This window comes from Dryobates pubescens, chromosome 2 (assembly GCF_014839835.1).
Source record: "Dryobates pubescens isolate bDryPub1 chromosome 2, bDryPub1.pri, whole genome shotgun sequence".
NCBI lineage: Eukaryota > Metazoa > Chordata > Aves > Piciformes > Picidae > Dryobates > Dryobates pubescens.
In genome coordinates this window covers 31132856-31147321 of record NC_071613.1, presented here as the reverse complement: position 1 = coordinate 31147321, position 14466 = coordinate 31132856, and the positions used below count along the sequence as shown (strand labels likewise).

General features: G+C 38.5%; 1 protein-coding gene across 1 annotated transcript; it reads left to right on the top strand.

Annotated features, from left to right (window-relative positions):
- Positions 1-331: 331 nt before the first annotated feature.
- On the top strand, positions 332-14041 carry RBM45 (RNA binding motif protein 45). The gene is made up of 10 exons (XM_009906634.2): positions 332-730; positions 2337-2459; positions 2589-2715; positions 4141-4251; positions 4545-4724; positions 5246-5375; positions 6826-6922; positions 7261-7427; positions 8992-9188; positions 13323-14041. Exons 1-9 carry the CDS (start codon positions 353-355, stop codon positions 9182-9184), a joined length of 1506 nt encoding a protein of 501 aa, XP_009904936.2. The 5' UTR covers positions 332-352; the 3' UTR covers positions 9185-9188; positions 13323-14041.
- Positions 14042-14466: the final 425 nt, after the last annotated feature.

The following is a 14466-nucleotide window of genomic DNA, read 5'->3' as shown; positions in this document are numbered from 1 at the left end:
GGTGGACCTGCTGTCCTACGAGGGTTCCTCCAGTTCGCTGGCTCTGAGGCACTGCCCCCGGCGGGGAGCTGCCAGAGGAAAGGGGAGAACCCGGGGGAGAGGGAAGAGCCCGGGAGCACCACTTCGCGGCAGCAACTCTCGATTCATTTTTGCTTATCTCTTCCCACCCAGGCAGTGCCCGAGCCGGGCCAGGAGGCGCGCCAGCCGTACAGCCTCACTGCCCCACGAACAGACTCCTCCACACAAGCGGCTTCCAGGACTCGCTGGTCTGTTCGGAGGCAGGGAAGCCCCGCCCGCCACGGGCGAGGCCGCGGCCCTGACTGGGTGGGGGAGCTCGGGAGGGGCGGAGGATATGTTATCGCCCCGGCGGAAGGAAGACAGTGAGCGCTTCCCATCGGCCCCTGAGAAAAACCAGAAGTCCTTGGCGGTTCCAGAGTCCAGCGGCTGCGCTATGGAAGAAAGCAGCGGTGTCCGTCTTTCGGCGGAGTGCCTGGATGAGCCGCCCAACAGCCGTATCTTCGTGGTGCTGGGCAAGGACACCGGGGAGGCGGTAATCCGGGAGCGTTTCGCTCCCTTTGGGGACATCCAGAACATCTGGCTCCTGCGCGACAAGCGCACCAATGAATCCCGCGGCATCGCCTTCATCAAGTTCGCCCGGAGCTCGCAGGCCTGCCGAGCAATGGAGGAGATGCATGGCCGCAGCCTAGTCCCAGACACCAAGCCCATCAAGGTACCGCCGCTGGGCCGCGCCACCCCCATTCTGCCGAGAAGCGGGGCGGAGGGCGAGTGAGTAGGGCCCGGCGGGGTGCTCCCCCCAGCTCTTTCCAGCATGGCGGCTGCAGAGGGTGGTAGGCCTTGGGCGCTTCGCTGGCGGCTTCAGAGGGCGGCAGGCTTTGGTTGCTGCGCCCGAAACTTGCCGCATGAGGGTAGTGCTGGCCCAGGCGGGGAGCAACGGGAAGCCCTTCTGTGGCAGAAGGCTTGTCTTGGCGACTTGAGGCAGAGGTCCGCCAGGAGCAGCCCTGGAGCATCCGCAGATTGCTGTCCGCCTCGCTTGGCAGCAGGCAGCGAGCCTCAGACACTCTCCTACTCGCTTTCCGCACGTACTGTTGGTGCTGGCACCTTCTTGGTCCAAGCCTGGGGGTGTTTGGGCTACGGGCTTTGTGGGCTTGGCCGTGCTGTTCAGGAGTTCCGCCCTCGTCCGAAGTTTCCACGGGTAGCATAAACTGCAGCAGGCCGGGGGGAAAAAAAACGGTACCTAGAAAATAGAGCTGCTTTTTTTACCCCTCCTTTTTCCTTCTCCTTTAAAAACGCCACAAACCACCGAACAAACACAACAACAACCAAACCACATAAAACCCCCAAACCTAACCAAGAAACCCACAAAACACACCTTGAGGAAATGTCTGAAATATTCTGAGACAGTATACTTTACAGGTTGCAAGCAAGATAAACGTGGATAAAGAGTTTGCAAATGTATTTTAGGTTGATTTTGCATCTTGTGCACTGTTTTTTCAACACAGTTGTGTTTGTTTTAATCTCTGGCATTTGTTGGGGGCATTCAACTTCTGGAATTGGCTTCCTGTTTCTCAAGTACTGAGAAGATATGAATGATTTCAAAGAGTGAAAAATGCAATTGACTCAGTAAAATTATTTCTGAAGAACTTGCCATTAGAAGCTGAACGATCAGAGTTGCATTCCTTACTCCTTTGCATTAAGAGCTGTACTTTTGCATAAGGGGCTTATTTTGAAGATTCTGTTTTTCTTAGTTGGTTGTTCTGGATTTTTTGGGGTTTTGTTTCCTTGTGGGTAATTTTTATGTGGCACTTTTTAGGGTGCACTTATGAGATAAAAATTACTTCAGTAATTGAGTAGAATTTTAACAGTTCCAGGTGTGAGAAGTTATGATCCTTTGTAGAGCACTAGACCTGCAGTCTTCTGTCCAACTGAACAGTGGACTGCATTCACAAGGTTTTGATAAGCTGGTAGACTTCTTTGCTTACTTATTTTTTGTTACTATTGCTGTACTAGGCCTCTTGCAGTAATGCATTTTTTTTGCTACCTCGCAGCCCACCTGTGACATTTGACAGTGCTGCTGAATCACTATTCCTGATGATTCTTCATTATCCCCGTGGTTTTCCATCGTGTTTGGGACACTATTTGGAATGCACTATATTTGTAGGGCTGTTCGTATAGATGTATCTGTGATCAGAGATGCTCTGTCAGGAAAGCTAGATTATGTGAAAGATAGACTTGTTAAAGCAAACTTTTTCTTGTGAGTTGATACATAGGAAACACCCTTTCTCCAGTAATGAACATCTATGCAATTATTTCATTAGGTATTTATTGCACAGTCAAGAGCTTCTGGAAGCCACAGAGATCTTGAAGATGAGGAGCTTACACGAATCTTTGTTATGATACCAAAATCCTATACAGAGGAAGATCTGCGAGAAAAGTTTAAGGTACTGGTTCACTATTTGTTAATTGTTGTTTAAAGTTGCCTTTGTCTTAATTTATCACAAGGGTTAAAATCATAGAACTTGAATAGATTTTCAAATATTGATAATTAATTTACTTTTTAATTGTTCTAGATGTATGGAGACATTGAATATTGCAGCATTATTAAAAACAAGACTACTGGAGAAAGTAAAGGTTTGGGCTATGTGAGGTATTTAAAACCATCCCAAGCTGCCCGAGCAATTGAAGAGTGTGATCGAAGTAAGAATCCAACTGAATTCTTTCACGTTTTTCATAATAAGTGTACATCATCATTACCCTACCTTTAATTTTTAGTTTTGTTTGCAGGTAAATTATTTATGATGTGACTGCATCATAAATAAAACAGTTATTAATTTTCATTTAAAACAGTCACCTGATGATGTTTTTGCAGCATCTAACTGTGAGATCAGTGAAAAGAGTTTGGAAATGGATAGTTTTCTTCTATGCATTATCATTGATCTGTAATGTAGGCTTCACACAGGAAACCCTCATTTTAATGTGTTCCTGGGAATACACATTTTTAATTTAAATATATTTGATTGAAGTTTTTAATCAAATATATTTGCTAATCCATAGGGATTCTGTCCTGATTACATTTTTTAAGAGCAAATTCATCCTAATTGAAGCTTGGGGGTTGTTTTTTTTGTTGCAGAACGAGAGACTTGGTGAGTTTTATGACCAACTGTTTGTCACTTATGCCCTAGTACCACAAAGGTATTATTGAATTTGAGTGAGTCTGGTGGAAGGCCACCACGATAGTGTAGAGGAAACCTGACTTACAAGGCAGGGAGGGAACTGGACTTGCCCATCTGGGAGAAGAAATTCTTTAGGGAAAATTGAGCAGCAGCTTTCTAGTCCAACCTCTTGTTTGATGTTTGCTTAATCAGAAAAATGAAACAACTTGATGTATGGGTGTGTTTGGTTTTTTATTATTCTTATTAATTGTTTGTGTGTGTTTGTTGTATTTTTTCTCCAGCTGTGTAAGTGATGGTTCTACATCACACTTGTCATAAGAAAAAATATAATGTGAGAATTCTTGCATAGGAATACACGTCTGATATTAGTATGCAGTTAAATTTTACTTTCTTTTTGCTTTGAGGTTAAATAAATTTGTTGGATAGCCTGAGAGTAATACTTATTTGTCATAAAAGCAAAACTTAGATCAGTGCATACAGGAAGCATACACAAACTGCTGTTACAGTATGGAGGTTCAGATGATTGCCTCTGGCATTTCTGAATCCCACCAAGTATAATAGGATAGTTGAAGTTGGAAGGGACCTCTGGAAGTCATCTTGCCCAACCCCTCTGCTCACACAGGGGCACTGTGGACTATGTCCAGACCTATTTGGAATGTCTCCCAAGGATGGAGACTCCACAAGCTCTCAGGGCAACCTACCCTCAGTTACTTTCACAGTGAGTGGGCTATGTTGTGCTCTTGACTTGACTAGGAACAGTTCTATGTGGAAATTAACTTCAACAAAACTGCTATGTCAGACTTCAAGAGTTATAGATTAAGTTATTTCCTAAACCTAGCACTTACTGGGTTTCCTGAGTAACATGTCTAAACACAGCACTTGGGAGATAGCAGATCTGGTCAGATTATTTAGATGAGCTGAGGTGATTCTGTATGTGTGTTTCTTTCAGGCTACAGGGCCATTTTGGCGGAACCTAAAAATAAGTCATCTGAGTCTTTTGAACATGACTATTACAATATCAACACAAGGCAAGAACCAAGAGGAAATACGTTTCCATTTTGTAAGTCACAGCTTTTTGTACTAAAAATGAGTTTTAGTCTTGAGTATGGTCACAAATAAGCCGTTTAGAAGACGAGAAGCTAATAAAGGTTTGGATTAAGACTTGTGTAGTAAACTAGATGTTGGAGGTAGGAACAAGCCAGTTGTTTCACTTCTGTATTTTCATGGCTCCCTTTTACTTCAGTTGGCACTGGTGAAATAAACACATTACTTTTTGTACATAAAGTTGAATGAAAAATATGTATGAAATGATGGCATGCTAGTGTGATGACTCAAATTGTGTTCATTCTTCAGGTGGGCAGCCAGAGTTTTGTAGCTTTGAAAAAAGTGAGAGCAGAATTCAAGAGCCAGTCTCCAAACGTCTGTCAGTGGTATCACGGCTTCCTTTTATCCAAGAGCAGCTGTTTGCCCTCTTTGATCTAGTTCCAGGATTGGAATATTGTGATGTTCAGCGAGATCCTCATACCAATAGTGGTAAGTAGAAGTGCAAAATGATGACTCCTTTCATGCAGAGTAATGCCTTTTAATTGTACATAATTCATTTGTATTGCAAAATACAGTGCAACAGTTGGAAAGAATTAATGTTTTGTGTATCAGTGGTTGCTAGTATCACTGATGCATAAACCTAAAACCTCAGTTTTGTTCGACCGTGTGTTTTCAGATAATGGAATCTCAAGGATAGAATCAAAACCATGAGAATTGTTTCACTGTTGATGGGATAATTGCAGTTTAAAATGAAACTCTGTATGCTTTTGTTTCTAATTGAAAGTTAAGGAAGAAGATGTGATTTCAGTTGTGTTGCTTTATCTGATCTGTCACTTATTAATTCCACTGAAGTTTTCCTCAGCTATTACTGATGTGGCTATTAAGTAATGTAATCTGTGATTAAAAGACTTGAAGGTTTTGTATCATGCCTGACTAACATGCTTTATAGGAATGTAGTTTGTTTTTAGGGTTTACCCATGTTGTACTGACACTGTGTGCTGGGTTTGCAGGGTATGCTGTGATTCAGTACAGTACTGCTGCATCAGCCATTTATGCCAAGTATAAATTGCATGGGTTTGAATATCCTCCTGGAAATCGACTAACTGTTGTTTTCCTAGAAGATGGGAGTGATAGCTCAGAGTAAGTACCAATACATAGAGAAAGAAGGTTTGTAACTTGTGTTCTGGAGAGCAAAACTTTAAATATTTAATTTTTTTTTTTCATTTTCAATTTTTGTAACAGAAGTAGTAACAGCAATGCCACGGTGATTTTTGTTTCATACTCGTAGATAATATTTCAAGAAATCTAGGTGTTTGGGGAGTTGGTGCTTTTGTTTGCCTTTTTTTATGGTTTAGAATAAGCTGTTTGAAACTTACTAGTCTGAGAAAGAAGACTAATACATATCCTTAAGACACATTGGAAAATCTTAAAGTTGGCAAGGTTCTTTGTCAATGTCTCTAATGTGTACTAAGGCTGGAATGGGGTTTTGATAAGGTTTTTGTATTGAACCCAGATCATAGAATCAATAAGGTTGGAAAAGACCTCAGAGATCATCAAGTCCAACCTATCACCCAACACCTCATGACTAACTAAACCATAGCTTCTGGTGCCACGTTCAGTCCTTTTTTGAACACCTCCATCTATGTGATATCATGTGTTTGCAGTGCTGGAAATAGTAGCCTTGTGAGTAGGTAGTAGCCAGACAGAGTAAAATTGTTGTATATTGAGGATCTGATATCCCCACTGCACAGACATCATCAGGTTTTACTTTGACCATCTCTAATCTGTTCCTGTGGTTTAAATGCCCATTCTACATTGGATTGGCTTAGGTACACTCCTGTAGTAAGTATTTCATCTTAATTTCATCCTAAAGTAATGTAGTTCATGTCAGACCTATTCTGGGATATCAATGAAAATAGTAAAGAGGGACAATAAGGAAATTCACTTCAGACATGTATCCCTGATCTAAACTGAACCCCTCCCCCTCCTCCAAACTTACTGCAACCATCCTTCTTGCAAACAATTTCCTTCATTTTTCAGTAATACCTACTATTGCATGGTCCTACATGTGAGCCCTGAATCTTTATTCTGTTGTGGAATAAGAAGCAGCAATTGCCCTTTTTTTTAACCCTTGCAAAGCAAATTTGCTGGAGAAAAAAGCTGGAAGTAAACTTCCTGTAGTAATATTCTGACTTCTGGGCCCTTTATTGAAACAGGTGAAATTTTCCTGTCCCTTCTATCTTTTAGACACTTTATGAAAAGTGTAGTGGGCTCTGTACAGTTAAATACTTTTGTTCTTCTGGGGTACTAAAACAAAGCAGAGAGTTCTGCATCTCTGTGTAGAAATGTTTTAAATGTTTTCAGAGACTTGCAGCTGGCATGAATACTCTCAGATCAGGTCCCTTCCAACTCAATACATTCTACGATAATGTTTAGTGGCATGAAAGCCTGACTTGATTTTCTTTATGTGAGTTTACAGATTTCCAGTAATAGTTTTATATGGGCATTAAGTTATTTTCTGTTGCTGAATTTAAGATTACTGTAACTTAGCTCTTTCTTTAAAATAGTTTATTACCACTTCTGCTTGCAGCGTCATCAGAAAAATGGCAACACAGCTGGTAACAGCCCAAGTGTCATCAGCGTTGCGGAATAACAGTGCAATTGTTCAGCAGTATAGGACACCCCCTGTAAGTCAATGTTGTAGATATTGTTTGTATTCTTCTGAACTGCTGCAAGTAACTTCAGATATATTGATGAAGAGCACTGCTCACTTTCCTCTGTAACTATTTTAGATGCTGCATTTTTAAGTTGTACCTCTGACTGGTTTGTATGTTTTTGTTCCTTGTAAAGGTATCTTACTATGAATTTATACTTGAATTTATTGTCCAAATAACAGAAGTAAATAATCTGAGAACTGGTATAGCCTCTATGCTCTATGATGGGAACAAAAGTTGTAAATAAGATAAAATATTTGTTTTTCTTCCATCAGGCAATTAATACTTCAATTTTTTTTCCCCTTTTTCAGCCGTCATTTGGAGGAACTTCTGGCTCACAATTACTTCAGCCCCAAACAGATGCCATACTTCCACCACATAAAAAAAAAGTTCCACCTGATACTTCTGTGAAGGAAAGGCTTTTTATACTTTTTCATCCCCATCCTTTACCTGTAAATGTGTTGGAGGATGTGTTCTGGTAAGACTTCATTTACAAATAAGTGTTCTCTGGCCAAAAAAAAAAACCAAACCATGAAATATTTAAGATCAGTGTTGAAAACAAAACTCTCATGATGAAAGCTTTTCAGAAAAGACAGTGCAGAAGGGAGAGGGGAAAACTTTAACAAAAGGCTGGTGATAAGGTAGAAGCAATTTAATAACGCAAAGCAAGAGAAAAAGCTGTGTGTGGAAGCCAGAGCAGAGAGAGATGGTATTCTCTACTACCCATCAGCAGATGGTCTTTGGTCCCAAGAAGCAAGGCTCTTAACATGTAATGGTTGCTCTGAAGGACAGATGCCATGGATGAATATTTCACCACTTCCTTCTTTAATTTAGTATACGCAGTCTGAGCTGATGTCACATGGCATGGAATATCCCTTTGGCCAGTTTGGGCCAGCTGGCCTGGTGCTGTCCTCTCCCAAAATCTTGCCCACCCCTCAGCGTACTCTTGCGGCAGGGAAATGTTGGAAAAGCACAGCCTGGGTACTCGTTCAGCACCAGCCAAAACACTGGTATGTTATCAACGCCCAGCTACAGCACTGCAAAACATAGCACTACAAAGATGCTCTGAGGAGAATTAACTCCAGCTCAGCCAAAACAAATACACTTTCACATTACCTTTCTTATGAGAAACAAAGACTTGAAAGGTCACTTTTGTCATTTTTAAAACAAATCTATAGTTCAGTTGCTCCTCCAGTATTTTGTATTATCTCCACTTAGTGTACTCTGGTAGCAAAAGGCATTTCCCTTTTCTAAAAGCTGATATTTGCAATAAATCTTTGGAAAACCAAAATATTTTCAAAGTCTCAGGACAGGGGAAGAAACAGTATGCACTTGTGTGGAATTTAAAATTAGCTTTTTGATACACAGGATTTCCTTAATCAGATGCTGGAGAAGAAAAAGGCTTTCCACCCTACTCTTGGTACTTGTATATCTTCAGTCCAAAACAGGCAGACTTTATTTGATTTTTTTAAAAATGTTTTTTAAGGGACTCTGTAGGAATCTCAGGACTTGAAAATCTGGGCTTTTCAATAAGGCTTTACACTTGCATTGTCAGTCATGTCAGTGAGAGCTTTTCAATGACAAATCAAAATTCAGCAAATTAATTTTCGGTGAGGTGCAAGTTTAGCCTCTAAATTACTGGCTGGTTTGTGTATGTGTGCACTTGATTTCTGCCCCTCCTTCCCCCTCCCTGTCATGTTGTTCCTTGTGGGGTTTTTTGGGTGCCATACTAGGGTGTTGGTCAGCTTTATGTTTTGATTTAAATAAGAGATAAATCAGTGATGCTTAATGGTTCTTTTGTAATATTGCATACAAAACATTGGCTATGAACTTTTGAGTTTTTCTATTACTGCTTGAAATTCTAGAGAAGGGAATATGAAAAATGGAAGTTCTTGAAGAAAGCAGTACAAGAAAATGCAACATATATATAAGAACATATTTTTTGCAGCTACCAAATCACATACGCTTCTGATTGGATAATAACTATCTATGTTACAGCAAAACATGTAAATTATGTTTTTCTTTTCATTCCCACCTCCTAGTCGTTTTGGACACTTGATAAAAGTTTACCTTGTGGCTGGAAAAAATGTGGGCTATGCAAAATTTGCAGACAGAGCAAGTGCCAGTGATGCCATAACTGCGTTACACGGCAAGATTGTGAATGGTGTCAGACTTAAAGTAAGGTTGGCAGACTCACCTACAGAGGAATCCAACAAACGCCAGAGAACCTACTGAGCAGGTGAGTACCCAGTTTTAGCTGTTACTTGAACTTCAGTATAACTGGTTCAGAATACATTGCCTATTTTAAGCTAGGTATGAGCATGTAATGATTAAGTTATTATTAGCCAAAACCTTGCAATTTGTGGTGTGTGTATGTGTAAGTGTACATGGGTGTGCATATGCTTATATATACACATGTACATGTTTTAGAAAAAAAATCTATTTTTATAATTTTTGAACAATGTGAACCAGTTGATTTAACATCAGTCTGAATGTTCGCAGAAATATTCACTTTGTCTACATGTGAGTATCGGTTACATTGAAAAGAATATGAAAAATAAAGGAACTGAGATCAGTTTGTGCGTGTCTGTCTTTCATTAAATACATGTGCCCTCACAATGGTGTTGGGTAAAAATGCAGAGTTCAGCCCTTGAAGAGGAGGGAAGGGATAAATTGATAAAAAGGACATGGGAAACACAGGGAAGATTTCCTGGTGAAACTGAAGGTTTGGGATATTTGAGTCATCTGGGTTCTCAGGTATCGAGTGTAACTGGAATGTGTGATAGTGGAGGAAAATACTGGGGGAGGCTATTGTGAAGGGATTGATATGTATTCTTAAGATAATTAGTTTGATAATTTATTAGTTCAAGCTTATGGCCTATGAAAGCTGGGTTTTGTAGATTTCAGGGACCAAAATGTCCTTATTTTAAAACACTGGTCTGATTAAAGTGACTTTATTTTTTCTCATTAGCACTATTACTAAAGGAGAAATGTGGGAGGAAAAGCTAAGCCCTGTTTTCTACAAAGTGACTCCCAAATATGGAATTTTCCAAATAATTTTATTAGCCATACTAGTTTTAGAGAACATGCAGTTTTGCTTTAAGTCATTTAGAAAATATAACATGAAATCCTGGCTTTCTTTGGATCAATATTTTACTTCTAAGCTTCATTCACTCCTTGTGTCACTCCTTTTTTGGTCTCTGCAACTCCTCAGTCAAGGTCTTGCTTACAGTGTGCCTTCTTTTTTCCAAGGACCTTCATGTTGTTCTTCTGGTCAGGAGTTTTTACTAAAGGTGGCCTTAGTCTTTATACAAAACTTGGGTTTTAGGAAAATGGATTTCTAGCGTTCTTTTTATGTATTTGATAGTAGCTAAAACTCACTGGAAACCTTTTAATCAGCAGCTCTGGCAAATGTATTTCAAGTAAATTGTACCTGTGCTCTTATATTTATAAACAGTTTTTCTTTTTTTTTGATGTGAGTTTTATTTCCAATAATAAAAGGCCAACCTCTTGGTCACTGCAGGAAAAATAATGATGTAAGGTGTAGTGTGTTACCAGTCTGCCTTGACTACTTTTTACTGGGAAAGTACAGATACACTATGCATTCAGAATTAGAAAGATTATTTGTCCTTGCTTTTTCTTTTTTAAAAACAAAGAAACAAAAGAGTGAGAAGGTTGGGAGGTTCTCTTCTGATTGACAACCTCAAGTGGAATTTTTTAAATCTTTTAAATTCATACACGTGTGTGCCCACATTCTTAAGGACATGTTTTTACAGAGTGGTTTCTGAATTCTTTAAGATCTCCCTCTGACACAAGGAGCAATTGATCACAGAATGGGATATTCAAAAGGCTAAACTTTGTATTTCAAATTATGTTTGAAGATTCTAATATATACCTGTTGTTGCATATTTATAAACCCCAATTCCCTCGTAAGGTGAGGTTAGGACACACACATTTGCTGTTGTGCCGTTTTACCTAATAAGAAAACTGGAGAAATTAAGCTGGTTTTGAAGAATAATCTTTTTACGTATTCAAAATTACAACAGAGCTCGTTGTCCTTTCCTAGATTCTTGCATTTCTGTAAATTGTCAAATAATAAAGAGTACTAGTTTCACTTTTTTTTTTAAGACTGGCACTCTAAACCTGTCTTGGACAAATTACTTGTAATTCTGGTGCAAATGACTGCTGAATATTTCCCCTCTGGTTAGCCTTTTATCTACTGTATCTGTGCAATAAAAAAAGGTAGAGGAGAGTTCTAAATTTACTGTGTTATATCTCATTACATCCTGTACATCAGGTTTCTTGTTCTGAGTCTCCTGGCAGTTTGTCTCTGCATCTATTGCTTCTTAGGACAGATAGGCAAAATTACTTGCTCTATTTTTGTCCTTCAGCTAGTTTCATCAATTCAGACAAAATGGTATAATCTTTTTAGATTCCATCCATGATGGTTTTTAGAAGGGCTTGTTCATTTAATTCAAGCTCAGGATTCTGTGACTCTACATTGATCTGACAGGTTTTGCAGTAGTTAGAGGCTTTCAATTCCAGCTTTAAATTGTGCATGTGAAAGGGGATGGAATTTTCTCCACCTCCAAAATAGTATCCCCTTCCCCCCTCTATTAAGGTGTGAGAATATTAACTTTTCCTCTTTAACTGAAGGAAATAATCCTTATAGCTAAACTTCTGTCAGTTTTAACTTAAGGAAAACATTGCCTCCTAAAAATAAAGTCCTGTTGTATTGCTTGCCTTTTATCTCTATCAAGGTGACTGGATTTCTGCAATAGTCCATTCTATACAAGGTTTTCTGATTAAAATCTGTGATAAGATTTGTGTATTCATTAGAATTTAGATTAAGTTCAAATAAAAACTGTATTGAAATAATAAATCTTTTAATTAAATTTTAGATCTTTCTTCTCCAGATATTTTTCTCCTGTAAATAAACTTTTACAAATAGAATTTACAAAATTATTTCTTTAAAGTGTTTTCTGGTAATGGTATGCTAGTGCTAATGCCCTTGCAGCGTAAGCTTCTGGTCATAGGAGCAGTCTATTTTACAACAACCTTTGTTTCTCAGGAGAGTTTGAATAGATGTATATGTTATTCTAAACCAACCCATCTAATGAATTTTGCAGGCTCTGAATCTCCTACAAGTCCATGAAAATGCACTTGTTTATGAGTAGTAAAAAGTAACAGAGAATTGATGGAAATGCAAACAAAAAAAAATTTTGTTAATGACTTTTAAGTTCTAATGTAGGGGCTTTTTCTTTTTTTTTTTTTTTTTTTTGGATGAGGTTCTCCCACTATGCTAAGTAAGTATTAAAGGTCAAAATAATTGCTTCAAACCATCTTGCTTTCAGTTGATACAGGCTTGAGAAGAAAATTAGTGTCTACTTCTAGGCAGCTGCTGAAGCAGAAGCTATCTTTGGTTGTGGTGTTGGTTATCTTGCACTCTCTACTCAGATTTTTGCATTGCTCTGAGTAGTTTGTGAGCACCTCACTGCAGATTTCTGATGCTGGTTATGTAAAAAAAGAAAAGGAAGGAAATAATTAGATGTCTTTCAGAAGAATGCATTGTGGGATTCCAATTAATGTCTTCATTGTAACTTAGCAGTTCTTTATATAGACCACCACAACCCCCTCAGAAACCCAAACCAGCACACATGGAAAGGAAAAAACAGACAAAACCACCAAAACAATACCACCACCCCACCCGCCCCCCAAAAAAAAACCCAAACAAAACAAATCCCACAAAATCACAAACCTGAGCCCCATCTCTAACAGTTCTCAGGAAGTGAAAACACTTTCAAGTGGTGCTTAGAAAAGAGTTTCTAGATTCTGTGACTTGTAGTAATCATTGCTGATTGACTGTAGCCCACAGCAAATGGATTAATTGCATTTTCCCCCTTCTGAAAATGTTTGGTATTTTAGATAATTTTTTAGTTACTAAGTTGAAAAACATTTTTTCTGCCATGAAACGCTTAGTTTTTGTCTTTTATCATCCTTTTCCTGGAAGAAGTCTTTCATTGCTGATTTATGTTTATTAGTTAAAACTTCATTAAATCCTGATGTTTAATATGTATTTATTTTCTCTGCACCAGAGCGTTTCAAAAAGAATTGTATCATAGTTGAGATACTTCAAAATGAAACAAAGTTAACTGTATTTTGTGTCAACAGTATCCTTGAGAAAAATTGCTGAACTTCATGTATTTCTCAAAAAGAGGTATTTCTTCATAAGCTAGAGAAGCATACATAAAAATTAAGTATTAATCTTAATATATTAAAAAGCTTTATATGCCATTGTAACAATGTATTTTAAAATAAAAATACATGCATTGCTTTTTGATACTATTTTTGTACTTGTGTTTTTTTTCTACAGAAACTAAATAATAACATGACCCTCAGCTAGCTGACTGACTGACTGAAAACGTGACTAGACATGGTTCCTGTGGACACTGACAGCTTTTACTTTACAATTTTTTAAAAAGTGTTACTTAGTTGATTCTCTGTGTCTCTATATGGTACTTTCTGGTTTTGCAAATGCAGGCATGTAGTTTGGAAAACTACTTAGGCATTAAAAATTGTAAACTGATACTTGTTCTTGTAGTAGTCTATAATCTTGTATTACAGAAATCTCTCTCTTGTGTTTAACTTAATTCCTCCTCCAAGATGGATATTACAGTGATGGAGGAAATAAAGGAGTTAGCAGTGGCTTGACTGGTTAATTAATACTGATTCAGATTTTAACTGTCAAAAACAGAAGACATTTCTTGTGATCCAAATTGCATTGCAAACTGAAGTACAGTACAGTAAATTCATAGGAGAAAAGCTGCTAGCAAACCCGACAGTATTAAATTAGGTTTAAGAAAATAGCTATAGTCAAGAAAATTGTTCAAGTACATTCTTAAGTATTTTGTTGATTAGGGCCAAAAATATTAATTCTGCTTTGTATACTGTTCAGTGAAAAGGACATTGACTGTGGGCCAGACTACCAGAACTGCTTATATTTATCCTTTCTTATCCTGAGGTCCTTTGGTTATATCTGTGGGGAAGTATGGAATCTAGGGATTTTTGTTTTGTTCTGAGGGGTTGGTGGTTTGGGGTTGGTGTTTTTGTTTGTTTTGTTTTGTTTTTTTAGGGGAGAGGGGTCTTTTGTTTTTTGATTATAATCTCTTAGGAGTTCTCCATGTTATTTAAATCATAATTGGACAATTTAGCATTTCAGCAGGATGACTTGGATTTCAGTTTTGATGAAGGGTACATGAAGTTAGTTTGACTAAGTATTTGCACAGATGATTTTCAAATGCCAAGTATTTTCCTGTGTATTCCTGAATACTACTTGATGAATTGAAAATATCCTGGTAATTAAAATAACTTACACAGATAAAGCTGATAAATTCTGGTTGTATGTGCTAGAGGACAAGGAGCTCTTGGATGCATCCTGCTTCCTAAGGTCTTGTGTCCTTGTCCCTTGACCACTGATGTGGGGAGAGAGATCCCATAACTTCCTTTGGCTCTGAACA

What these genes read in the sequence shown, in the direction of transcription:
- RBM45 (XM_009906634.2), top strand. Translation starts at nt 353, where the DNA reads ATGTTATCGCCCCGGCGGAAGGAAGACAGTGAGCGCTTCCCATCGGCC. An exon ending in AGGAAATACGTTTCCATTTT is followed by an intron (nt 4,252 to 4,544) that starts GTAAGTCACAGC and finishes TTCATTCTTCAG; the next exon opens with GTGGGCAGCCAGAGTTTTGT. An exon ending in AGATCCTCATACCAATAGTG is followed by an intron (nt 4,725 to 5,245) that starts GTAAGTAGAAGT and finishes CTGGGTTTGCAG; the next exon opens with GGTATGCTGTGATTCAGTAC.